This window comes from Panthera tigris, chromosome E3 (genome assembly GCF_018350195.1).
Source record: "Panthera tigris isolate Pti1 chromosome E3, P.tigris_Pti1_mat1.1, whole genome shotgun sequence".
In the NCBI taxonomy this organism is placed as follows: domain Eukaryota; kingdom Metazoa; phylum Chordata; class Mammalia; order Carnivora; family Felidae; genus Panthera; species Panthera tigris.
Window position 1 is genome coordinate 2,420,368 of NC_056675.1, and position 26,353 is coordinate 2,446,720.

A 26,353-nucleotide genomic window follows, 5' to 3' on the forward strand; every position below is an offset into this window, starting at 1 on the left:
ATGCAAATGGTTCCACACGGCATGGTTCCATTTACAGAAAAGTCTAGAAAACGAAAACCAACGTGTGATAGGAAGCAGATGAACAGTGCCTGGGGCAGGGGGTGGAGGGGGGCCCGAGGGAGCCTGTCGAGGGGATGCAACGTTCCGTCTCCTGGCTGTGGCTGGGGCCACGGGGTGCAGGCATTTGAAACACTGCACGCTTAAAACGGGGGCGTGTTGTTATGTGTATACTGATCCTTGGAGGACTGACTTCTGGTCTCGACGCCCCTCCCTCACCTCCCCTAGGCTGACAGTAAAGAAAGCAAGCGTTGGTGAGGTGGGGGAGAAGCTGGGACCCTGGCATGTGCTCGTAGGAACGTGAGGTGACAGCTGCTGGCCACACGAGGGTGGCAGCTTCAAGTTCAAACGGAACGCAACAAAAAACGTAGAATCGCCACGGGAGCCAGCCATCCCGCTTCCGGGTCCAGTCCCCCAAGAGCCGGAGGCAGGGGCCTGAAGAGATGCTCACTCGCCCACGTTCACAAACAGGATTTACAGCAGCTGAGAGGCGGGAGCGACCCACGTGTCCACGGACGGGTGATGGAGAAACACGATGTGGCACATCCACACCGTGGGATAGCGTGGGCCGTAACTGGGCTGGCACCTGCTACCACACGCGTGGACCTCGAGGACGTGATGCTGAGTGACGCGAGCCGGGGGCAAAAGGACAGATACTGTACGACTCCCCGGAGGAGACAGACCCACAGAGAGAGAGAGACAGAGAGCAGTGGGCCCCGGGGTGGGGGCGGAGCCTCGGCTCGGGAAGAAGAGAAAGTTCTGGAGATAAACGTACCCACTACCCCTGAACCGGACACTTAACACGGCCCACGTGGCACATTCCTTGTTACGTGTATCTCGGCATAACTAAACCCTGCCGGGCACCTGACGGCTGGCTGGTGCGGGGTGGCCCCGGACGTCCACGGTTTAAACACGGACGGCGCCGGGGACGATTCCAGCTCGCAGCCAGGACTGGGGCTCAGCGCCGTGTGCAGGGCGTCTGACTGTGGTACCCAGCCACACCCAGGACACGGAAGCCCTAGCGATGGGTGGCCTGCCTCTTAACCTCAGGGCTCAGAGCGGGGACCCCAAGTCACGTCTCCTGACACGCTCTGTGACCTCCGCCCTGAACCCTCAGCGTGAACGGGGAAGCAAAGGCCTGCTTCCCCTGCTTCCCCTGCTCCGGGGCCACGGGGCGCTCTGAGAGGGCCGGCGTGGCCCCTGGGCCCGAGACCCGCCCTGCCGCGCACAGCAGGTCCGCAGGCTCTCCTGACGCGCCTGGCGGGACGCAGGAGGGGGACACGAGGACGGTCCCGGCCCGCACTCACCCGGCTTGCACATGGTGAGCTCCATGGCGCCTCCGGAGTTGAGCAGCTTCTGGACCAGCGCCTTGGCCAGCACGGTGGGCGTGAAGAGGACGGGCCGGCGGCGCTCGCAGTAGAAGGCACGCACCAGGCTGTAGGGGATCAGGCTGAGGTTCTTGCCGAGCTCGCTCTCGGGGTCCAGCTCTGGGAGGGGACAGGAAAGGGCCGGCTGGGACACCCTGCCCGCCCACCGTCCCGGGAGGCCTCCCGGCCCCACGGAGCCCGCTGGCCGGCAGGAAGGTCTACGTGACCCACGGGCCGGGCCCTGTTCCGGGAGCTGAGGCGACGGTCCTGCAGCCCGGTGCTTGCATTGGGGGAGGGGGGATGGCAGGCGGCAGGTAAGCCCGTGACGAGCCACACTGTTCATCACTCCGGGCAGCGGCAGGAGCTCTCCGGGAGGGGGCGGCAGCTGGACGAGCACGGATGGCTTCACTGAGGACAGTCGGGGACTGGGGCCGGCGCTTAGACACGAGGAGGCAGGGGAGGACAGCGGCAGAAGGCCGGTCGGGGCAGGGGTGGGCAGGGCCGGCTGAGAGGGGCTTGGGGCTTATGTCAGGATCTCTGGGACGCCAGCATCGTCGGAGGCAGGGGGAGACACGGCCTCCTTTCCACCTTTTCAAGCCTCTCTGGCTGGTGTGTGGGGAGCAGAGCAGAGCCAGCCCCGGGCAGCTCGAGCAACCGCCTCCCCAGAAACCAGCGTCTTGTGTTTCACTTGGTGCCCTGCCCCGGCCTTCCAAAGGGCCGGTCTGGAGGGGAGCCCAGACCCTCTGATCATCGGCACTCGGGCCAGCCCGGCCCCCGAGGACAGCCGGAGGCCTGGCTGGCCATCGGCACACCCTTCCGCAGGGCGCTGTGCGGCCGGTGACCCCTGGCCGGCTTGATAAATGGCAAGAAACAGGCAGCGGGGAAAGAAATCAATAGGCGAACGCTTCCCAGCAAACAGCTCCAATTAACACGGGCATCTGGGCTCAGACCGACTGCAGCGAGCGTGCATCAGGGGTGAGCCTGGCGGGACGCCGCTCTGGGAGGCCGTGCGCTCCTCCCGCCAAGGCCAGGCAGGTCCCCTGGCGGCTCCCCCATGGGGGAACCCCCTCTTTGGAGGGAGCAGGTGTCCCAGCCCCCCTTGTGGGGACCCAAGGGCCCTGTTGGGACTCCCGCAGCTGCCAGGCCAGCAGGAGGTGGGAGGGGCGAGGCGGTCAGCGCCATACCTTCCTGCTTCTCGGTCGAGGGCCTGCTGGCATCCAGCGACGACCGGGCCAGGCTCCCCAGCGGGCTCCCCGAGACGATGCGGACCCGCTCGTTGCTGTTCATCCTTTTGTACTTGTTCTCGGACCTGCTGACGAACTGGAGGACAGAGGGGGGGCCTTTGCTTCTAACCAGACCAAGCTGCCGCAACCCGGGCACGGGCAGACCTCTGCTTGGACCCCAGCTCTGCTCCTGGGGGCCAGGGTCAGTCACCTCTCCCTGTAAAAACGGGAGATGTCCAGCAGGCCAAGAGGGGACGTCATTGTAGGTGAGCAAACAGACGCCCACTCCCTCCTCCCTAACCAGGCACGAAGCCTGCCGAGCGCTGGGGTGCGAGAGGCCCTCTGGCAATCCCCAGTGCATTTTGGGGAGCCGCGGGGGGGAGGTCCCTGGCAAGGAGCCCCGCCGGCAGGATGGCCCACGGACCGCCCGCCTGGGGGGCCTGTGCAGGATGGCTCCACCTCCCACGACACGGCTCTCTACAACCCCTCCCTTGGTATCCCCCAGTCCGCTCCGTACAGCTCAGAGTTGAGCCCTGGAGGGTGGGAAGGGATGCCCACCACATTCCCTGGGCTACTCTCAGTCTCTCCACACCCTCCTTCTGTAGGGAGGAAAATCCAGGGAGCCGAGGTCTCGGCCTGGCTCTGTGGTCAACTGGTCCTTGGGTGGGCCACCCAGAGACGCTCAAGGTTTCCAACTGTCGCAAAACACGTAGGCAGTAACGTGTGTTCCCGCGTGGCCCTGCCTTCAGGAGGAGCTCAGATTCGCTAGGGTTCCCTTCCACCTCCGTATCTTTCTGGCACCTGTCTGCGTCTACCTGGTTTCTGGGTGGCGCCGTTGACCGCTCCTCTGGGTTTCCTATGTCCCAACAGCAGGATGGCTCAGTGGAGTGTGGCACACCAACTCCACGGGGGCCCGATTAGCAAAGTACCAACACAGAAACGTCCTCGAGGGACCGCACCTTAACGCGACTCACTTAGCTCTGCAAAGAATGCTTACTGCATTTATGTGAGATCGCTTCCGAAGACATCACCTACCATGCTAATCAGTGTTCCTTATATAACGGTTCATGCAAAATAAAAAAACTCATTATAGAATTAAGTACAAGCGATAAATTTTTTCTGGTCCCAAAGAGCTACGACGTGTCCGTGGTCAGATAAGATCTAAAGAATCTGTACACTTTCTCTTTTTTCCTCGGCTGCCAGGATGCTCAGAGATACATTTAACGCTCAGTCTGAGGGACTACACTGACCTGGGCACTTGCGACGTTTGTTTTCTTCTCCTGATACACTGTTTCTGATTTTTTTCTAATAGCTAACTTGTTTAAATTCTTTTAGCCACAGGTCTTCAAGTCTTTTACGAAAGTGGGACTGCTTCCAACAGGTGTAGAGACTGTCTCCTGACCTGTCACCGTGAGGATCCAACGGGATGGGAGGTGGGAGGTACTGTGAAAAGTTGCAGGTGGTGCACAAACGCCAAGCACGGATATTCTGAAAGAGTCTTCTCTTCCCAGCAGCGGCAGGGGGCAGCCCCGGCAAAACGTGACCGCAAAGTCAGTCGGCGCTCTGGACAACTTTACCTGGAGGAGTTGGCCGAAAAGGAAACTTGCCCGAGAGAGGCGGGGACTGACCCGGGGGTCACTGGTGGAAACCGGCTCTTCAGGCTGCAGCGTGTTCTGAAATCAGGTATCAATCGGTCAGAGGCGCTGGGCTCGGCAGGACGCGTGAGCCCAGGAAGGCTGCCGAGAACCAGAGACACGCCCTCAAGCCCCCTCTGTGCCAGACGTGGCATCGAAGCATTCCAGACGGGGAACGAGCTTGGAAGGTAAGAGGAGCCCCGAGACTCGTTCCGGCAGAGACCAGAGACACAGAGGAAACGCTGTCCTGCCACCCAGCTTGGTGGGGGGGGGGGGGGGGGTCCCTGAGGGCGGGGCCCCTTCTGGGGGGACCGTCCCACTCCCGAGGAACCAAGTCCCTGATGACGTCAGCGGCTCCCATTCGCGAGCCGTCCGGAAACGAGCCTGGGGGCTGGTGCGAGGCTGGCAGGGCCGTGGGGGGACCTACCCGGAGCGCCCTCAGGGTGTGGTGCGTGGGGTCCGCCTCCTCTCGGCTGCCCCTGTGCATCAGGCGCTGCAGCTTGACCAGGAGGAGCTGCTGGGCTCTGGGGAGACGGGAGGGGAGGGCAGGCCCTCAGGGCAGGGCCTGGGGAAGCCGGCGCCAGCCTGCCCCTGTGCCTCCCAGCAGGGTCGGGGGCGGAGGAGGGGGTGCTCCCCCAGGGAGGGCACGAAACCCGGCCGCTGGTCTCGAATCCTGCAGGCAGTGCTGTGGCAAAGTCACTCCCCTGAGCCTCGGTTTCCTCATCTGTAGACCCGGGCTGCTGATGCTGACCTCACGGGGCCGGCCTGAGCGGAACGCGTTTCCCAGGAGCCTGAGCGCCTAGTCAGAGGAAGGCTGACGCCCCACTGCTACGTGATTACGGAAGGACGTCGGGGAGGTGGCCCGCGGACAAGCAGTGAGCAGCAAAGGGGCGTAAAACCGAGAGCCCGGTTTTCTACAGATGACTGGGAGAGGTGCCCCGGGCATCAGGGAAGCAACAGCGTTTAAGGGAGCAACATCCCTGGGGAGGCAGGGGAGGCTTCCGGGAGGAGGAGGAAACAGGCGGGCCTCAGTGGCCACAGGCGGAGTCCCCCTGGGGGCCCCTCTGCTGGGCAGTAGCCCCCCGCCCTGGCGCCGGCCCGGGCCTCACCGGCTGTAGCTGGGTATGGTGCCCACGTCGAGGTCATGGTCCGTGAAAGGGTCGACCCTCGCGCACAGCCACTCGTGCCTGTCCTGGTACATGGTGTCCCGGACGTGCACGATGTCGTCGCACTTGAGCGACATGGTGCAGGCGTCCAGCTGGCTGGAGATGTTCAGGTTCAGCCGGACGTAGAACGAGTCCCCGGACGTGACCAGGCCCTCCTCCATGTCCTTCAGCAGCTTCCGGTACCCTGTGGGGGCACACAAGGCGGAGGGGATGCGGCCGGCGGTCGCGGGGGCCTCCCGCTGCCAAGCGCCGTGGGGCGCAAATCCACCCGTCGCCGCCCACAGAGGACACGCCCCTACGGTGCGTCCCCCTCAGAGCTGCGGGGACTCCCCGCGATGAGCGAGGTGTCCTTCGTGGCTTTCTCTCTTTGTCTTGGCTGTCAGGGAGCTCAGAGCTAGGTTTTGTGCTAGGGTGCAAACAACCCGGGGTCTCCGCTACCGCGAACGGATCCGGGGTCTCTGCTACATTGAACAAATCCGGGGTCTCCTATAGAGTGAACTAATCGGAGGTTTCTGCTACAACGAACGGATCTGCAATCTCCACTACAGCGAACAGATCTAGAGTCTCCGCTACAACGAAGCAATCGGGTGGTGGTGGGGGGGGGGGTCTTCTAGAGGGAACGAATCCGGGGTCTCTGCTACAGCTGCTACACCTGCCCCACCACCATGGTGGTTTTTTGCTTTGACTCTGGCAGGACCGCACGCAGCAAACCTCATCCTTCTTAAGCGCTGTGCCTGATGAGCTCTCGCGGCCCCCTGGTCAACACCCGTCTCCGGGGACCGCCATCCTGCCTGCCGTCACCGGGGCCGAGCTGTGCCTGGCTCACAGAAACGGAGGCACAGGCCGTGACTTCCGCGTCTGGCTTCCGCAGCTCGGCCTCGTGTCTGTGACTCTCGTCGTGACGCTGCCACGTGGCGCCTCCGCCCGGTGTCCCTTCTCTGGCGGGCGCATCTGTGCCGTCTGAAGGTTTCGGCTCTGAGGGCTCGCTCTGCCGCGAACGCTCTCCCACGGACCTCTGGTGGCCCGTGCCCTCGTCTCCCCTGGCTCCACTCCCAGAGCTGGGACTACTGGGTCCTTGGTCATCCACACATTTAACTTTCGTGGACACTGCCCAGAGGTGTTGGCACACGGCTGGGCCATGGCACCTGTCGTTTTGCCTTACTCGACATCATGGTCCTTCAGTGTAAGTTTTTACAGATCCCGTTGGAGGACGCAGGGCATACGCTACAAACACAGTAAGGGCAGCAGACCGAACGCCTGTAACATAAATCCCGAACCTAAACCGCCACTCAGCCCCACACGCACGGAGCCGCACGACACAGTGGAAGCTAAAACCGCCCTAATAGTCAGGCCCGGGACGTCCACGCCACACGTACCAGGGAGGCCTGAACCAAGGGGGCTGTCTGATCAACGTTCAGGGAGAAATGGGGGATCCCTGGTCGGGTCCTTCCCATGCCCCTGGGGGGTTAAGGCCCATCGCTGGCTGAGCTCTCTGCCCCCTCGAAGAAAGGCCCTACAAATGGGACCCTGAGAGGCGGGACCTTCCCTGCACTGAATTCGGACCACAGGACTACACCTCTGGGGGGCACTGCTGGCCAGCGTGCTGCCTGGAGACTTTCTGCTGGGCTAGGAAACCAGGCTGGGAAGAGGGGAGGAGCCTGCTCCTGTGAGGAGGACGAGGAGGAGGAGGAGGAGGATGAGGGGGAGGAGGAAGAGGAGGGAGGAGGGGGAGAAGGAAGGGGAGGCAGAGTAGAAGGGGGAAGAGGAGGGGGGAGGAGGAAGGGGAGGGAGAAGGGAGGGAGGGAGGATGGAGGAGAAGAGGAGGAGAGGGGAGAGAAGAGGGAGGAAGGGGGGGGGAGAAGAGAGAGAGGGGGAAGAGGAGGGAGAAGAGTGAGGGAGGGAGGGGGAAAATGGGATAGGAGAGAAGGGGGGGGAAAGGGGGAAGGAGAAGGAGTGGGGAGGAGGGGGAGAAGGAGCAGGGAGGAGGGGGAGAAGGAGGGGGGAGGAGGGGGGGAGGAGGGGGAGAAGGAGGGGGGAGGAGGGGGAGAAGGAGGGGGGAGGAGGGGGAGAAGGAGGGGGGAGGAGGGGGAGAAGGAGGGGGGAGGAGGGGGAGAAGGAGGGGGGAGGAGGGGGAGAAGGAGGGGGGAGGAGGGGGAGAAGGAGGGGGAGAAGGAGGGGGAGAAGGAGGGGGAGAAGGAGGGGGAGAAGGAGGGGGAGAAGGAGGGGGAGAAGGAGGGGGGAGGAGGGGAGAAGGGGGGGAGGAGGGGAGAAGGAGGGGGAGGGGGAGGGGGGAGGAGGAGGGGGAGGAGGAAGGGCAGGAGAGGAGGGGAGGAGGAAGGGGAGGAGGGGAGGAGGGAGGGGAGGAGGAAGGGGAGGAGGGGAGGAGGAAGGGGAGGAGAGGGGAGGAGGAAGGGGAGGAGAGGGGAGGAGGAAGGGGAGGAGAGGGGAGGAGGAAGGGGAGGAGAGGGGAGGAGGAAGGGGAGGAGAGGGGAGGAGGAAGGGGAGGAGGGTGAGGAGGAAGGAGAGGAGGGTGAGGAGGGGGGGAGGAGGAGGGGAAGGAGGAAGGGGAGGAAGGAGAGGAGGGGGAGGAAGAAGGGAGGAGGGGGGGGAGGAAAAGGAAGAGGGGGAGGAGGAGGAGGGGAGAAGAGGGAGGCAGGGGGAGGCGGGGGAGGCTGGGCCCCGTGTGCGCGGACAGAGCATCATTACCTTCCGCCGCCCAGCGGACTGGGCATGCCGGGAAGGAGAGCGGGCTAGCAGGCGGCAGCGGGGAGCGGCTAGAAAGTGGCTATTTACGCTCTGTTGAAACATTCACGAGCCCCAGTGCTTGAAAATAAGATCCAGCTGCAGAGATCATCACGCGGGGAGAAAACCGGAGGTGGGGCAGGCGACTCAGACTTTGGGAAACGGAAGAACCTAGCGCTCACTGCCCAGGGGTCGAGGCCGCGAAAGGGGAGCCTCAACGAAGGCGCCGCTGGGGCCAGAAGCGGGGGGAGGCCTTCTGGAGGCGTCCAGGAGCCACGACCACGGGGCCGAAGGCGTGGCCCAAGCTGTGGCTCCGTGGACCTGCTGGTGCCAGAGCGGCCGGCCCGGAGTCCCTGCCCGCGTCGGGGGCCGGGACGTGAGCAGGGAGAGGGGTGAGCCAGGCCGGGCAGGGAGGGCCGGGCAGGGAGGGCCGCCCCCCCCCCCCCCCCCCCCCCCCCCCCCCCCCCCCCCGCCCCGCCTCTCCCGCCCAGCCCGGCAGTGTGCGTGCGAGTGGCCCGGCTCGCCACCTGCAGCCAGGTGTGGCGGGACAGGTGTGTGCTCACCGGCGCTCACACGCGTCGCCCTTCCCTGCCTGCTGCCCCTGATGGGGCCGGGACGGCGGGCTCCTCCCCCCGAAAAGGTGAGCAAGTGGAGGGCGCCTCTCCGGGACCCACCGCGTCTGGCGTCCCGCCGGCGTGGCCGAGCGCGGGGGAGTCCCGCGGCCTTACCTTCCTGGTTGACTTTGTAGTGCAGTGTGACGGGGCCACTGCACCTCTGGATGGTCCAGTGCACCTCCTCCTTCGTGCACGTTTCCAAGGGGACGCTCTGCCTCTCCCCTTTGATGTAGCCTTCCAGCTAGACGTCAAAGACACGCTGTTCTCCTCGGCTCCGTGGGCGGGCAGAGCTGCAGGGGGGAGGCTGCCCCACGGGGAGGCCGAAGCACCCCTCCCCAAACAGCGACCGGCCCGGCGTCGCTCGGAGCAAAGGCAGCACCCCGCTTAAGCTCGTGTGCCTCCCCGCGTGCGGGCGTGTGTGTGCAAGCGTGTGCGCACGGGCTCCAGAAACACGAGTGAGGGCTTTCCGACGGGAGGGGCCCGGGCCGACACCGGACGAGGGGCCCCGGCCCTGCCGCCCTCCGGATCCCCCCCGCCCAGCTCGGGCGTGGGGGCGCCCTCGGTCAGCACCCGTGCAGCAGAAGCGGGGAAGGTCACGGGCACCCCGGCTGTGCAGCCACTGCCCCCTGGTCCCTCACCCCCAGCAGCTGGTGGCCCTCGTGGAGGCCCGCCTTCTCGGCCGGGGAGCCCGGCTTGACCGCGTGGATGAAGCTCCCCCGGGCGTTGCCCCCGAGCAGGGTGAGCTGTGAGGCGAGGCTGTCGCCGTTCAGCATGGCGTGCTGCGTGGAGGGCCCGGAGCCCCGCACGTGCCCCACCGACGTGACCGACGGCCGGAAGGGTCTGCGACGGGGAAAGAAACTGGTGAGAGCGCGGCGGTCGGGACACGTGTACTTGGCCCAGCCGGAGGGCAGGCTCCCGTGGCAAGTGGCAGGGAGCTGAGGTGAGGGAGTGCAGCCAGCTCCTGCTGGGAGGGCGGAGCTGACCCCCGACCGACTGCTGCAGTGGCCACATAGACCTTACTGAGCCACCTGAGGTCGCACGCGCACGGGCCACCTGCAGGGAGGGGCCGGGCTGACGAGGGCAGTGGTCCGCTCTTCTCCTTCTGGAACACCAGCCCAGCGGGCTCCCTGTGTCTCAGGTGGGGCGGGGACCTGGGGGGCTCAGAGTGTTGCTCCCTGGCCTCTCCCACGCCGTGTGGCCCCGGGCAAGCCCCTTCGTCGCTGGGCCCGATGGGGGGGGGGGGCTTGGGGGGAGTGGTTTCTGGCTCTAGGACACTAGGGTTCCTGGACTCTGGTTCTAGAACACAGGGGAAGTGGATGGGCCCTTTCTGGGGACTCTAGCGGGTGAGTGGCCTTTACCCGCCGCCCCTACCGCCAACTCCCGCTCCCCCTCCCCCTGACCTTCCCGGTACCTTTCTAGAGAGAACTTCCTAAACATGAGGTTGACTTGCTCGAGGTCGTAGGCGTCCAGGCCCTCGGACTGGTGGGAGGAGGAAGAGGAGTGGACGGACGAGGGGCCGTAGGAGCAGTGCTCGTGACTGTCGTCTGCAAAGGAGCCAGCGCACGTCAGGACGCTCCTCCCGGCCTCCCTCCCAGAAATTCTCCAGCTGGGCCAGGACGCCTGCACAAGGCGCTGCACGGAACGTTCTTCCACAGAGCAATCCCCCTGCCTCCGGCTTGTGAACTGGTCTCCGTATTCTCATGTCGGGGCCACCCCGGGTCTCACCATCCCATCTACCCCTTGGAGGCCTGTGGGCCGGGGGTGGGGCCCGAAAGGCAGAGTCTGGACCCAGTGTGGAAACCCCTCTTCCCAACTCAGCGGGGCTGGGGCTGGAGAACGGGGGGGGGGGGGGGGGAAGGGGGAAGACGCCCAGCCCCACTGGGCCGCGGCACGGGGAGGGGGAGGGGGTGAGGCGCAAAGCCGGCTCCGGGCTGATAACAAAGGCCTCTCTGCAAAGAGAATTTGTCCTGACGCTGCAGAATGCCTTGGACGGCTGCCCAGAATTCCAGCTCCCCCCTTCCCAAACTCCTTCACTTCTTCTCATCACCCAGCCTCCGTTAGGTGCTAACCTCCCTTTAACACTTGATGGCTCCTGATGGTCTCCAGTCAGGGAGAGGGGCTAATCCTTCACTGTACCTGCTGGCAGCCTGAGCTGCTGACGGGTGGAGGCAGGGTGGGGGAAACCGGGGCACGAGAGGGGGCTGGCAGGCCACCCCCCGGAGGAGTCTGGGCCAGACTCAGGAGGAGCGGGGGGACTGCCGTCTCCGGGAGGCTCCTCTCCCGCTCCCTGCCCGCACGGTCCACTGGCTTGCAGCTGTTCCACCGGGTGTCGGCCAGGGCAGGGACCCAGGGGCAGGAGTCTCTGCGTCCCGTGCACCAGGCGTGGTGAGGCACAGGGGCTCAGCGTGGGCTCAGCTGAACCGGACGCCCTGGTTGTAAGGGGCCGTGCTCCCGGGGGACCCAACCCTCCTTCCCGGCTCTCTGCGTGGCCTAGGCCGAAGGAACAACCCCTCCACCGCACCGCCTCTGCCGGGGGGCCGTTTCAGGGTCGCCACGGACCCTCAGTCTCCCCGCGGCTCAGCTGCTCCCCGCCTCTGGTGTCAGGGGAGGACAAATGACTCCAACCGCTGCCCCACCTCACTTCCCGCCCCCTCCCCACTGCCGCCCCTCGTCTCGTTGGGGTGGGTCCACAGCTTCACACGGATTTCTGAGGCCGTCTCCCTGCCTCCCGCCCACCCCCCTTCCGCGTCCCTCGAGCTCTCCACGGCTCCGTTCCTTTATCTGCAAGACGAGGGGGACAGTAGCCTTTCTGCAAATGGGCGTTGCCGGTTCGACTCTCTTGAAGCACCCACAACTGACGGACTCTGGGCTCAGCAGCTGTGCGGCCCCGCTGCCTCCAGACCAAGTTCAGGCGCGGCAGGCCGCCCCACACCCCAACCCCGGCCCAGAAGCTCCCCAGGGATGGAGGCCTGGCCCCCTGGGCACGGACAGGACGCACCGCCCTCTTGGAAGCCACGCCACGCGCGTTTCTGAGGACCTATGAGGTGCAGGGCCCCAGCCGGAGCTGGAGGGTCGGGGGCGTGGGCAACGTGGCCCTGCTCCGGCCAGACGGCAGGTGGCCGCCACGCCTCTGTGCCTCTAAGGTCTGCCAGGTACCTACCATCAAAGTCCAAGGCGTCGAACCCGCCACTCTCGTTGTCGTCTTCCACGGTGCTGTAAGACACAAGGGAAGGACAGGGAGGCGCGTGTGTGTGGGAGCTCTCCAGTGGTCGAGGGAGGGGGAAGGTTCTGGAATGTTCTGACTTTCCGAGAGGCCTTGGTTTTGAGAGGGCAGCGTGGGCAGGAGGGGAAGGTCAGCAGGTGCGTGGAGGGCTGGACGCTCTGCTGGAGGCCAGGGTGTCCCAGGCAGCCAGCGGAGGCCACAGCAGGTGGACCCGTGGAGGAGGAGGCCCGTGAAGGGCAGGTGAACAGTCTCCAACAGCCCCACCTGCCGCTTCCCGGTCACGCTCTCGTTCCTCACACGGAAGGCTGAACATCTGCTCGCGCGATAGGCCTCGTGCAATGGGCGAGAGCCGACCGTGCCCTTTGACACAATGGGCTAGGACAGGAGCAAGGGCGCTCCGGGAGGTCTGAGCTCCCCCCGTGTGGTCCCCGCCACAGGGTAACGAGGCCCAGACCAGGCTGCTGGCAGGGCCGCGGATGTGGATCCCAGCCCGCAGGCCGCTCTGTGCTGTCAGCCCTTCTGGAACTCCCCCCCCCCACCCCGCCCAGCGATCTCTGACTCGGAGCACACGATGTCAAACATCCACCGCCTGGGAGCATCTGAGTGCCCACGCAGGCCTCCAGGGTGGTCTTCTCAGCTGGGGACAGGAGCGGTGGGGAAAGGGGAGGGGAGGTGGGAAAGGGGAGACTGTTTGTGGGGTCTACCTCTCTTGGGCAGAAAGAGCACCTCCCCACCCCCCCAGCCGTGGGGCCACGGCACAGGTGACCCTGGGAAAGCCACAGGCCTCCTCGGAGCCTCAGCCTTCTCATCTGTAAAGTGGGTGGCATCCTGTCGGCCTTCCGAGGTCGGGTCAAGGGCCGCTGAGTGAGAGACTGGGGGGGGGGGGCACGTCTCCTCCCCTCCTCCCTCCCGGCACCCACCTCCGGTGAGGCGCGTCTTCCTTATAGCGCCTGACAATAGAGTCGTTTCCGGGGGGCTCAGCGGTGATCGACATGATGCTGGAGCGGCTCCGATGGGGGTGCTGCAGAACACGCGGGTGCGTTCTGGGGAGCCGGGCGCTTACACGCCCCTGCCTCCGCGCGACAGTATCACATGCGTGGGGACTGAACCTAGCGGCTGCGTCCCCGCCCCCGAGGTGGGCAGGCGGGCCGGCGAGGCTGGTTCTCAGCGGTGACCTTGGCCACAGAAGGCTCGTGCCCAGCCCCGGGGTGGCCGCAGCCCAAGCTCGGTGCACAGCTGCTCGCACATCTGCTCGCCTCGGGAGGGGGCGGGGAGGGCGCAGGCGGGAGTCCGCCGTGGCTGGGTGGGGGGAGCAGGCTGAGCTCCACGGCCCCCCAGGCTGCACCGGTCTTGGGCACCGACTCTGGAGAGGCAGACCCTCTGGGGGGGGGGGTCTCGCTGGTGGCAGCAACAGATAGCCGCTGGAGGGCGACCCTTTGAAACAGGCCTGCTGGCTCCTGGCGAGGGCTGCCTCCGATAAGAGCCTCGGATTTGGCCCCCCAGAGTTGCAGCGAGACAGGAGCCATTCGTTATCAAACCCCTGCATCCCCCAGGGCCCGATTCTGGAAGCTGAGCTGACGAGAGCTTCCCGGGGCTTCCCCTCCAGGGCTAGAATTTCTAATCCCACGCCTTCTGCTGCCTGCCTGCGGGGAGTGACACCGGAGGCAGGGCGGGGGACCCTGCCAGGCAGGCGGGGGCGGGGGTGGGGTGAGGGGGAGCCTGCGGTCCCAGCTGCTGGCTGCCCGAGGTGCCAGGGGCCCAGGACCTGCAGGAGAATTTTCTGCCTCCGCCTGTGCAATCCTAAGGCTCCTCAGAGGCCCATCCCTTCCTCCCGCCAAGTGTTAAATTGGGAAAGCAGGCGGCAAGAAGGTGTAAATACATCCTGAGGCTGTGGAAGCATCCTTAAATAAACAAAAGGAGGGCTGGGGCTGCAGCCCCAGAATGACTCCACTTGCTGGCTTTAGGAGGGTGCAGAGAGGAAGCGGGGGGGGGGGGGCCAGGCCTGCTGGGGCAGACGAAGGGGGGGGCCCGGGTTCTGAGCCGAAAGGGGGTTGCTGGGGACCCCGCTTACCATCTTGGAGAACGAGGTGGTGATGGGCAGGGATCTGGAGGAGCTGGGGCTCGCGTCAGTGCCTTCTTCCTCTTGGCCTCGCCCTGTCCTCGCAGAAGCAGGAGGCAAAGGGGCAGGGAAGAGGGGCTGAGATCCCCACGGGCACCGAGCACCCGGGGGCTGTCCTGGCTGGGCGGCCTGTCCTCTGAGGGATGGTGTGTGGCCGCCTCCTCCCTCCTGTGGTCCCCCCAGCTGCAGGCTCCTGGAAGGGAATCTGGTCTTGCCGACAGTGTGTCCAGCCCCAGCCGGGCCCAGGGTGGCCTCGCTCCAGGCTGGACCGTGTCCTCTGTCTCTGAGGACTCGGGCTGGGGCCCCAGCTGGCACTCTGTGGATCAGCGGGCCACGTGTCTCTTGTAGAGTGCGAATGTCCCCGCCCCAGGACCTTGTCCTCGAAGCAGATCCCACCATCCCTCCTAGACAGGCCGACTGGAGACTGGGGCCAATGGGGACTGAGTACGTCCCCTCCCCAGGAAGCCCCTGCCGCCCCTCCTGCGCCTTCGGGGGCTCCCTGGGGCTCTGTGCACACTTGTCTCAGCCCTTGCCTTGCTGCACAGCCTGTCAGTCACCCCACGTGCACGCACAGACACGTGTGCGCGCCTCCGTGTGGGAGCACCTTGGGACGAACCCACCCCTCACGCTAAGCAGGGGCAAAGGCTTGGGAAGAGTCCAGAAGCTCTGTCACCCTGCCGCCTCCTTTCCCTTTTCTTGGGGCAAACACTTCTCTGTTCCTCCACAAGCCCCAGGCCCTTTACGCCTCCCTTCTGATAAAGGAGGTTCTAGAGATACTCGGGCTGGAGATGACAGGAGTGGATGGGCCTCCCCTGCCCCCCCGCAGACCCCGGAGGGCTTGTTGCTCCTGCCCTGTCACCTTCTGCAGCCTTGTTCCCGGCACCCCCTGCTCTGAGCTCTAGAAGGGCAGCACGCCGGGCTCAACCCCGTCCCCGCTCCCCACTCTGTCCTGGGCGCCCTTCCAGAGGTTGTCTCTCTTCCTGACGATCTCTCTCCAGCCCTCCTCTGTCCCCCCCTTCCTTGAGTGTCCGGAGCCCCTGTCCCCCTCCTCACTAGTGGCCCTGCCTCAGAGCCCAGGCTCACAGATGGACCCACAATGCCCGGCAGGGAGCCTGAAGCTGTGAGCAGAGCTATGAATTCCAGCTGAGGGATCAGGGGCTCCGGGCCGACCTCAGTGCGTGTGCATGTGTGTGTGTGTGTGTGTGTGACAGACGTGACCTTTCTGTGTTTCAGTGCCCGCCCTCTCCCGTGACGATGGATGTGAGATACTACCGGACCCCCGCTCCCCGGGGTCCCCAGGCCTGTCCAGGCTGACTGCACACGACTGATGGCCACAATGGGGAAGACGGACCGGGAGAGGCAGAGGGACGGACAGACAGGAGAGGGGTCTGGGTGTGCACCAACCTTGGAAATCTGAGGCTCGCTTCAGGCTGATGGGGGATTTAGCTCTCTGCAGCTGCGACACGGAGGGGACAGAGGAGGACAGAGGGCACAAATCAAACAAGGTCCGGGACACGGGTCAGCGGACGGAGGGGCCAGAACGAATGGAGGAAGGCATGCGACACCTAGGCCCCCAGGGACGCGGCTGGTTCCAGGGCTGACGGTGGCGGCGGGGGAGGCCCCGCACAACCGGGTACACGACGCAGGGGAATTTCAGGAAAGGACGAGGCTTTTGCCCCCGCCGGACCCGTGGAGCTGGCGCCTTCCAGGGGGCTTGGCCTGTGCTGCTGGGCCCCTCCCGTGTGACACTATCTGGTCCCCACGCATCCCGCAAGGAGCGCTGAGCGGAGCAGACGGCTTTGCCGCCGTGGCAATCGCCACGTAACGCTTACTTTGTTCCCTCTCCCTCTCTGACTTCTGCTACACTCGTGGGAGACGGGAGGGCTCGTGGGAGACGGGAGGGCTCGTAAAAACAGGATTCCCGCCCACAGGGCTAGAACACGTGGAGTCCCATCGGGTCTGGGTCTACCAGACCTGCGTCCCCCCCGGCCTGTGGGACCCCCACCCCCCACCACACGGCCCCCACCCCATGGCCCCCAGCCCAAGGCCCCCGCCCCTCAGCCCCCACCCCCATGGCCCCACGGCCCCCACCCCACCAGTCTGCGGGAGCCCCACCCCGTAGCTCCCACCCCCACCCCACAGCCCCCACCCCCCAACTCAGGGCCCCCACCCCTTGGCCCCCAGTCCCCCACCCCTTGGCCCCCAGCACTCAATGTCCAAGCCCCACCCCGTGCTCCCACCCTGTAGCCCCCAACCCCATGTCCCCATCCCGCGGGCCCCACCCCATGCCCCCACCGCTCCATGCCCCCCCCCCCCCCCAGCCTGTGCCCCCGTGCCCTTCCACGTGCCGGTACCTGGATGCCCTTCAGATTCATCCTGCGCTTGGGGGGGTGACAGGGCAGGAAGTATCTGCTGTCTTCTGGTGACTCCTCCGAGGTTGACGAGTCGTCGGCTTCCTGACCGTTGGTCCTGGGGCTGGCGTCCCCGAAGTTCTGAGAGATGATGGCCACTGGCAGGTTCCTGGGCAGACTCTGGGGCCGGGGGAAGCCAGTGAGGCCCCCAGCTTCAAACTCAGGACGGCCCGCTCTTCTCCCTGACCCCCACGACCCCTCGGTGCCCAGGCTCGTGGTTCCAGCCCCACCCGCTCCTCCTCACCAGCCTCCTGTCCCCGTCTCCCCGTGGGGACGTCCCCCTAGCGGGTCTCTGCCCCTGGGGCCTGTCGTGTGGCCTCCATACGTCGAGGTGCAGCCCCGGGCCTGAGCTGCAAACACAGAACCCGCTGCCGACCGATGGAACGAGCCCAGAAGCAGCGCAGGCCCCGTCCTCGTGCCTCGGGCTGAGCCGCGGGGGCAGCGACTCTCTCCCAGGTGCCCCCCAGATCCGCACCACCTTCGTGCTGCCGCCTCCAGACCCACGGCGCCTTGCCTTCTCCGCACAAAATCCGTCCGGGTCCCCGAATAACTGGGCCTGAGCGCACGACTCGGCTAGCTCCTGCTGCCCGTCCCCGCCTCCCCCTCCCATCACGACCCGCCGCTAGCATGCTGCGTGTGGCACCGCGGGCCTCGTTCAGGCCACCCGGGGCCTGGAACGAGGCCCCGTCCTTCCTCACCCAGCCGGGCGCCCCCACAGCTTTCGCCTGTCCACTGAGCAGACGCTCCGGGCCCTGCCCGATGTCGGGCGCCGGGTTATGGGCTTCACGGAGAAACAGTACAACTGCCCAGAGGGCCGACAGGGTAACAGACGCTCCTGTCTCCATCACGGGGGCCGGCGGAGGCCCGACGGAGAGAGCCACGCCTCGGCCCAGACCACAAGGGGCAGACCTTGGGCAGGGGGAGCCGGGGCAGCACTGCGAGCGGGGGGGCCCGAGGCCACCCCCAGCTTGTCCGAAGGGGGTCTTGCCCGAAACCCTGACGGAGCGGAGGCCTCCTCCCCCGGGGACCCCACGGCCCAAACCCAACACGTGATTTACAATTTGTGTTGAAGTGTCATGTTCCCCGATCTGCCTCCGGTGCTAGACTGGAGTCCTCGGAGGGTCTCACCCCCGTTTCCCCGGGGCCACCGACCGGTGGTGCCCTCAGCTGCTGGGGTCTGGGTTCCTTCCTCGGTCAATGAGGACAGTGATCACACCTTCCTGGCAGGACAGGTCTGTGGGCTACGGGGGCCCGCAGGCAGATGGCACTTAGCACAGCACCTGTGTGTAACCGCGTGTGACCCCCGCTGCTACGACAAGGACGAGGTCCTCTGCTCTGATGGCAGCGCTCATTCATTCCCGGGACCCTGCGGGGACTGGTGCTCGGAGCTTTGTGCCACCCGGAAAGGACAGCGTCCTCACGGGCACTAGGGACTTCAGGGGGGGCACAGGGCATCTGAAACCCAGTGACCGTCCACATGTCAGTGGCTCTGCCGGGAGCCTAATGGTCATTATGGTCAAACGAGGAGGAGCTGAGGCTACTGGGTGAAGTGACTTGTCTAAACTCGGGGAGCAAGTGGCCCGGACGGGGTTTTACCCTGCACTTTCCAAGTTCAAAGTTCGTAACTTGTACTCTGTGGTGTGCACGTGCAGGAGGGTTAAGGCCGTGGGGTATCCTGGGTGCGGCAGGGAAGGGACGCTGCACGGGGGCGGTGACCCTGCTGGGCCACCGGCGGTGTGGGAGGCCCTGGTGGCAGGTGCGGGGGACACGCCCAGCCCGGTGCAGCCCCACCTGGTCGAGGCTGCCGCTGTCCTTGGACAGGCGCCGAAGCTTGCTCTCCAGGTTGACGATGCAGGCCTCCCGCCGGACCATCTCGATTCTCATCTCGTCATTCCTCTCCTCCAGCTCTCGGATTTGCTTCCTGTACTTGTCCTTCTCGATCAAGCACTGCGAGTACTGGGTCTGCGCTTCGTCCCGGGAATGGAAGGCCTGCGGGGGGGCGGGCGGGGAGGGGGCAGGGGGGTGGGGAGGACAAGGCCGCTGTGGTTCTTTACCCCGCCTGCACCACCCAAATCAGAAGCGGGACACCCATTTCCCGGCCCAGGGGTCGGCCACGTCGGCTCCCGCTCTTTTCTCGACCCCAACTCTTGGGCGTTTAAATCGCTACTTTCCTCAACAGGATGGGGGCGCCTGGGTGGCTCAGTCGGTTGAGCGTCCGACTCCGGCTCAGGGCATGATCTGGCGGTTTGCGGGTTCGAGCCCCGCGTCGGGCTTTCTGCAGTCCGCGCAGAGCCCGCTTCGGATCCTCTGCCCCCCCTGTCTGCCCCTCCCCTACTTCCCTCTCTCTCTCAAAAATAAATAAACGCTTCTTAAAAAAGGAAAAAAAGAAAAACCAGTGCAGGTGGTGGCTGCTCCGCGTCCCGCGGCTTCCAGGAGCCCGGGGCGGCCCTGAGGGTCGGGGTGGTGGTGCCCTCAGCGCCCCCAGGTGGGGGCAGGGAGGGGCGGGGCTTCCCCGGAGCCACACATCTGATGGGCCAGGGCCCGAACGCGGCCGTCTGACCCAGACCGCGGCTCTTGCCCGGCTCCGGCCCTGCCCGCACCTGGTCCCGCTCGCGCTCCACCTCATCCAGCTGCAGCATGACGGTGCTCATGCGGTGCTTGTACATCTCGCAGTCCTTGCTCAGCGTCGAGCACTTCAGCTCCAGGTCCTCCTTTTCCTCCAGGTACTGCACACCACGGGGAGAGGCCGGTGCTCGCACCCAGCGCTCGGCCGCTCCGTGGCAGCCGTCCCCCGCCGGCGCCTCCCGGCCGGCCCGGCCCGCCCCGCATCGCACGTCCTTCTGACGCCCGTCTGGGTGGCGGGGGCCACGGGAGCCGGCCGAGTGACCGAGACGTGCCTCACACCCACCGTGCGCCAGGGACTGCCGGGCCGGGGGCGGGCGGGACAGGGCAGAGACCGTGCGCCCTCCCCGCCCCGACTGCAGGCCACGGAAGGCAGAGGCCAGGGGGACGCTTGCAACAATTGACAGATAACTGCGAGATGCCAAGGCCGGCAGGCGTGGGGAATCTGTCCTGGGGTCAGACCTGGTCTCCAGAGGACAGCCGGAGGGCCGGGGAGGTCTCACAAGCACGCAGGAGCGCACAGGGGCTCCCTGGTGAGAAGGCCGGCCCGAGGGCACTGGCTGGGGGGGGGGGGGGCGCCCCTCCACCCTGGGGCTCCCACCTTGTCCCGCAGCTCCTCTGCCTGGCGGACCTCCTCCTGCAGGTTGTAGATCTTGTTGACGAGCTCCTGCCGGTCCTCCAGAGCCTCCTTGCGGTCGTGCTCCAGGATGTCCAGGATGGCCTTGTCCGAGTCGGGCAGGCTGCGCTTCCCGGCCTGGGGGGGTGGTTAACCATGCTGGGTGGGGTGCGGCGGGGGGCCCGGGGGACCGGGAAGGCAGGGCACAGCAGAGCCCGCCACGGGCACCGTGAGGGCAGGAGACTCTGTGCCAGGGAAGCAGGGAAAGAGTCGCTGTCTCTTGGGATCCTTAAGCAGCTTATTATTTAAGAATTTTATCACCTGGAAAGAAGCATAAACCCCACTCCTGCTCAGGAACATCCCGATGCCTATTGTTCTGTCCTCGCTCTTATCAGAGCCGAGAGGAGCAGTGCTGTCTGTCCAGACATTTCACAGGTGAAATGTGAAGCGAAGACAGGGCTGATCCCCGTCCCGATGCTTCCCCCGAAATATCAATTAATCTGCTTCGATTAACCCAGATTCATTCTCTGCTCCAAATCCTCACCTCCAACACCAGGCAGCCGATCCTGGGGGAGTAACTGAGGGGGGGAGCGGAGAGAGAGCCTTTCTTCCTCTCCTCGCAGATGTGTGCGGGGCTGCTACCCCTCCCCTACCTCCTCTCTCACCCCTGTAAACCGTTCTGTGGCGGGAAACGCACGGAGACCCCTGATGTTTTAACGAATCCCAGGGAGCTGAGAGTCGAATTTCTCGGGATCTTTAAGGGCAGCTGGGTTTGTCACAGAGCCCGGGCGGCGGCCTCCGTGGGAACGGACACGAATGACGGACACCCTGTCCCAAGTATCACCTCACCTAACGTCACGCTCCTGAGAAGCGGGCGGTGTGGCCACCCTGCTGCACGGAGGGGGAAACCGAGGCACCCAGGGATGACGCGAATGGCCGAGGGGCCCTGAGGTCGGCAAGAGGGGCTGACGCCCAGACGGGGCTCGGCCCCTTCCGTACGCAGCCCTGTCCCGGCCCTCACCTGGATGATGGACTGCAGCTCTTGGATTTTGGTCTTCAGCATCTCGTTCTCCCGCTCCAGTTCCAGGACCTGCTCCCTCTTGGGCCGATTCTCAATGTCGTTCTTCAGTTTCAGCGACTGGTTCCTCTCCAGCTTACATTCCTCCTCCACCTTATTCAACCGGTGCTTGAGCTGGTCGATCTGAAACGCCCAAGGTGCCCCGGGGAGAAGGAGGGAGAAGCAGCACTCCCCCAGACGCCGGTGGGCTCTCCGCACAAGCTGAGTGATGCCCGCCCCACCCCCCTTCTTCCAGGCAGCAACGGGGAAGGGCTCAAAGAAACCTTTCCCGGCAAAACGCAGCACCGCTTCCTTGCGGATGAGCCCTCCTGACCTGCTAACTTAAGAGAGTTCCACAAAGTCCCTTAGCAACTTCCCCGGGGTAACTTTTATGGGGTGGACCAGACTGCAGAATGGGGGAAGGTGTCTCCCCCCCAGGTATGGAATCCACTCCAGTGCCTTTCTTGGTGGCCCTGAGTCTGATTCTCAGACTCGGGGTCTCCCCTCAAGAACCCACGTTATCTACAGGGAGCGAGGTGGCCAAGAGCTCAGGGTTCTGGGCTCTGCCGCCCTGACTTGACCCCAGAGCAGCCGTACAGGTTTGTCCCCGCGGGTTTCCCACAAAATTCTATCTGGACAAGCTTCGCACTGATGCGAAAAGAACAGCGTGAGGCTCTCTGGATTCGCAGCGTCTCTGACCTAAAGGACCGACCCGCAGGGCTGAAAGAGTGGCTTCGTAGACGAGGTCGTGACTACGTCTGGAAATGGGGCAAGTGGCGACGTGCTGAGCTTTACCCCTCGAGAGGGGAGTGTCAGGGAGCGGGACCAGGAGAAGACTTCTCAGACCTTTGTCACTAAGCGTGCCCGCCTCCCTAAACTGATCGACCACATAAAACATCCGAATCAAGACTGTTTTCAAGGGCTGCAGGGAAGTGGGGGACCCAAGGGGTGAGCACCCTTTCTCAATAAAGGCTTGGCGATAAGGGAGAAGGATCGCAAGATGCCTCGCAGGCAGGGGGTGGTGGCTTTAGCAAGGAACTACTGTGGCGCCCCCGTGGAAGGGAAGCGAGGAAGAGAGAGGCACGCAAGGAAGCGGTCTGGGGCTCGAGAATGACCTAGGGACTCTGCCGGCCAGATGTTCTTTCACGTTCTAGGCACGTGTCTCGCTATTACCACATCTCCAAGGAAATACAACGCAGGACAAAGTCATAGAAGAGAAACTCGTAAGTCGCTGCCATAGGTTCATGTCTCTGAACCCTAGCTACGACAGCACAGACACCTCTCCTCCTGGTCACGCGCAAAAAAAGAAAAAAAAATCCTCCTCGGCATCTTGGAAGGTCAGTCCCAGGGCCCGGTGCTGGGTCCAGATCCCCAGTCCCATCCAAGTGGGCATGGAGGGCTAGCACGACAGGGTGCTTCCTGGGCCAGCCGCTCTGCCAAAGACTTATAGTGCTGGGTTTCAGCAATCCTAGGGCACAGGGGTCGTTTTCATTACTGCCGTTGACAAATGAGGAAACCGAGGCCAAAAGCCAACTCAGGGACAAAGCCAGAGGCCAGGAGTCAGATTCAAACTCAAATGTACAGGACCTCAAGGCTCGTGGCTTTTGACAGAAATGGTCTACTGCCTGCTACGTCACTGACTTAATTCACCTGAATCCTAGTGCATTGTTTACTGATCTGTCTGCTTCAACTAAATTGTAAGTGACCCGAGCAGAAGTCGGGTTATTTATCCCCGTGTCCCCCCAGTGCTTAGCACTGTGCCTTACACATGGCAGGTGCTTCATAAATATTCCGAGTCTATTTTCCACCCAGCAGCCAGAGTAATCCTTCTAGATATAAATCAGTTGTCACTCTCCAGCTCTCAATCCCTCAGTGGCTTCCCATCATGAATAGAGTAAGTTCCAAAGGTCTTACCATGCCCTTACGAGCAGGACCTTGGCCATCTCTCTGTGCCCCTTGCTCACGTGGCTCTGGCCCCTATCGGCACTCTCGCTGGTTCTCCAGCGAGCACGCCCCCTACTTGGGGCCTTTTATTTGTTCTTTGCTCTTCCCCAGGGCCTCACGTGGCCGGCTCCCTCTCTGTCCTCAGACCTCTACTCATGCATTCCCTTCTCAGAGACCCTTCCTGACCATCCTTGTTAAAAGAGCGAGCCCCACTCCCTATCCTCACTCTTTTCTTCCTTCTTCTTAATAGCACTTACTACTACCAGCTCTTTATGTATTTGTTTTCTGATTAGCATGTGAGCTCCGTGACAGCCGGGCCTTGGTCTTGAGTTATGCATCCCTGGAAAAGAGCCTGGTGCAGGGCGGCACTCAGTAAATTAAAGGGATGAATGAGTTAAGCAAATGCTCCTTCCCCTTCTCCATTTTGGAGGTAAACTCGTTAATGACATCAATCATTTGGCTGGTGGATTGTTCACCGATAAGCGTATCGACCGCCCCACGGTGCCATGCTGAGCTCTGCGGATACAGCTGAGCAGAGTCTTGGTGTAAAAGACGAGGGCTCCGTCCGTCTCCTCGCCGGTTTTCCCGGGAGCCACTCACTCGCAGTCTAGGCCCCTGGGTTCTCCACCTCTCCACCTCAACCGGCTTTGCACAGGACTGCGAGCGCAGGTCTGCACATGCGCACGGTGGCTCTGGGCCCCAGCAGGTGGCAGGGAGCCCCCAGTGGGTCCGTGTGCGCATGTCTGCACCTTCGTCTGGAGGGTTCATTGGGGAGGGGCGAGGCGGAGGCAGCCCGAGCAGGGGCGGGAAGGCCCACTGGGTCCGTGGGCGCATGTCTGCACATGCGCGGGGTGGCTCCGGGGCCCGCACCGGCGCCAAGCCGCGCCGGGTAGGCCCGCGCAGGCGCACGGCGGGTGCAGGCGCCCCGCCCGCGGAGAACACCGTGCCCTCCCGTCCCCCTCGCCCAGCGGACCGAGCGGCGCCGGCGGCCCGAGTGCGCCTGCCCGCACCCGCCCGCGTGGCGGCCTGGAGCCCGCGGGCCCCCCGCGCCTGCCGCTCACCTCGAGTTGGAGGTCTCGGCTCCTCATGACCGCCATGTTCTTCTCCTCGCTGAGCTGGGCGTAGCGCATGGCCAGGTTGTAGTTGTCGTCCTTCACCTTGACCAGCTCGTCGTTGTAGCTGTCGCGCTCCTCCTTCATCTTGTAGTACCGCTCCTGGAAGGTCAGCAGCTCCACCCGCGTCAGCGTCAGCTGCTTCTTCTCGTCCTCCAGCTGGCGCGACTTGGCCAGCAGCTCGCACCGCTGCAGGTCCTTGGCCTTCATCTGCTGCTGCAGCTTGATGACCTCGTTCATCAGGAAGTGCGTGAGGCCCTCGTGGCCCTCCTCCACTGCGGAGAGGTGGGCAGAGCGGAGGGGGTCCCGTTGGCTCCCGCACGCACCGACGCGTCAGCGAGCGGCCACTGCCCCCCAGGCCCCGGGCTCTCGGGGCGAGCCAGACGGCCTCGGCCGGGCTTCCGGCAGGAAGCGGACGCACACCGACCGGGCAGACGATCCCGCACGGACAGAACCCCAGACGGAGAGGCTTCCGCAGAGAAGAGGCGCGGGGGCTAGGAACGCGGGCAGCAGGGGGCCAGATCCAGCCTGGTGGGCAGAGGGCTCGGAAGGCTCCCCGACGGTGGAGCTGAAAGGCCGAGGGAGTTAAACACGTTCTCGAAAGGTGGAAAAACCCTGCCAAAGCCCTACGGGGAGGACGGGCGCACTTGGCACGTTTAGGAAACCGAAGGCAGACCGAAGTGGCTGCAGTCCGGAGAGAGGGAGAGGCAGAGCGAGGCTGGAAGTGTCAGCCGGGGCGGGAGCGCGTGGGCTTGGTGGGCCCCAGCGAAGGCCTGGGCCTTTAGTTGGATGCCGTGGAAACCCGCGGAAGGTTTCCAGAGGGGAGGGCAACACGAGGAGTGCAGAAAGCAGGGAGCAGAGCGGGGATGGGGCTGGAGGAGTGTGGACTGGGGTAGTGGGGGAGATGGGCGGAAGGCTGTTCCCAGAACATTTAGGGAGGGAAGCTAAGGCGATTACCAAGGGCTCTGGCCCAGGGATATTGGCAAGACAGTAGGCAAGGCAAGGACCAGATCCAGGGGGTAGTGCGAACTTCTGTTCCACGCCACCAGCATTCCCTGGGGGATGTTCCGTGAACACCCACTTCTCTTGGCTCCTGCTGTGGTTTCCCTGTCGTCTGTCCTTGATCATCAGGCAGAAATGAGTGGTTGACAGCCCACAAGTGCCACAGGGACACTGTCATAACGTCATAGATTCATAGCTTTAGAAGTGTCCTACCAGTGGACACACACACACACACACACACACACGTATGCGTACGCACTTCTGCCAGAGTTCAGATACTCCTGATGGCAAAGCCTCTTACCCACAATGGTAGAGAATCTCCGGGTGGGCTCCTTTCCAGTCACCAGTTTGTACAGTTCTGGGTAGTAAAATTCCAGGCTCTCCAAGAAGACCACATAGCCCCTCTGGCCCTTTGTATGTAGAATATCCAACAGTCGGCCTAGGGGGACGGAAGTGGGCCCGGTGAGAAGACAAGTACGGTTCTGACTGGGCGCAGGTCTCCGTAGCCAGTCTTATCCTGGGCTCACATCCCTCGGTAAACTCTAAGAAGACAGCCTCGCCGCATCCTGTCACTCTCGAGCTGTATCTGGGAGTCCAGATACCATCAATCAAAGTGCCAGGCCCTCAACAGGGATTCAGTGGCTGTTAGTTTTCCTTTCTCTAAGAAATTGGTAGAACGAGGATAAATGGAATTGCGGTTACGGGAAACCCACGGTTTCAAAGAGCTTCCCAATTGACCGGGGCTAAAATTAACCATACAGGCCCCAGGTCTTCTGTGATTGAAGGAGGTTGGAAGTACAACAGCAATTACAGAAAATGTGTGGTTTTCTGAGATTCAGAGCAGGAAGACGGATCTGTGGGCGGAGAGCTGGGAAGTCCCAGGAAGCAGGCACAGCTCCACGATTTGGGGGATTATCTCCTGGTCCGGAAACATCTCTAACCTTAATGTAATTTGCTCAGCGTTTCCGTTTCTCTCCTCATTCCACTCGTCACTTAACATTTCTTGGCCCTTCCTCAAACGTTTTATTTTCAGATAGTTCTTCCTGGGAGGTCCCCAAACTCTCTACCTTTCCCCCAGGATAGACGTGATAAATAAGTTTCATCTCGTGTTAACCGATTGTTTGGTGAAGCTGCCTGGAGCATGTGTTGAGAGGGATTCTGAAGTGACACGGGAGCCCAGTAGGAAAGCAAGCTGTGATTAGTGACGTCTGTCATGTATGCAAAAGAGAGTCACAGCGTTTGAGCTACTTATCGCCAGGCGTACTGTGGGGAAGTGATTTTCAAACCTTTTCAACTGTGAGCCACAGAAAGAAATGTATGTTACATCGTGGCCTTGTGCATACAGGTGTTTATACACACGTGTGTGTGTGTGTGTGTGTGTGTGTGTGTATGAAACCAAAACAACTTTACAAACCTTACCCATACCTTTGAAGAATGTGATAAA

General features: G+C 63.7%; 1 protein-coding gene across 1 annotated transcript in view; it reads right to left on the reverse strand.

Moving 5' to 3' along the window:
* Positions 1-26,353, reverse strand: part of CARD11 (caspase recruitment domain family member 11) — a 142,210-nt gene that overhangs the window by 8,975 nt on the left and 106,882 nt on the right. Inside the window, 19 exon segments of the mRNA XM_042972535.1 lie at positions 1,365-1,544; positions 2,609-2,744; positions 4,225-4,320; positions 4,709-4,805; positions 5,391-5,631; positions 8,918-9,044; positions 9,442-9,643; positions 10,215-10,347; positions 11,964-12,016; positions 12,947-13,047; positions 14,098-14,180; positions 15,550-15,601; positions 16,500-16,676; positions 18,348-18,545; positions 19,157-19,282; positions 19,780-19,932; positions 20,816-20,995; positions 23,857-24,182; positions 25,211-25,348. Of these exon segments, the coding sequence (XP_042828469.1) occupies positions 1,365-1,544; positions 2,609-2,744; positions 4,225-4,320; positions 4,709-4,805; positions 5,391-5,631; positions 8,918-9,044; positions 9,442-9,643; positions 10,215-10,347; positions 11,964-12,016; positions 12,947-13,047; positions 14,098-14,180; positions 15,550-15,601; positions 16,500-16,676; positions 18,348-18,545; positions 19,157-19,282; positions 19,780-19,932; positions 20,816-20,995; positions 23,857-24,182; positions 25,211-25,348 (2,799 nt within the window).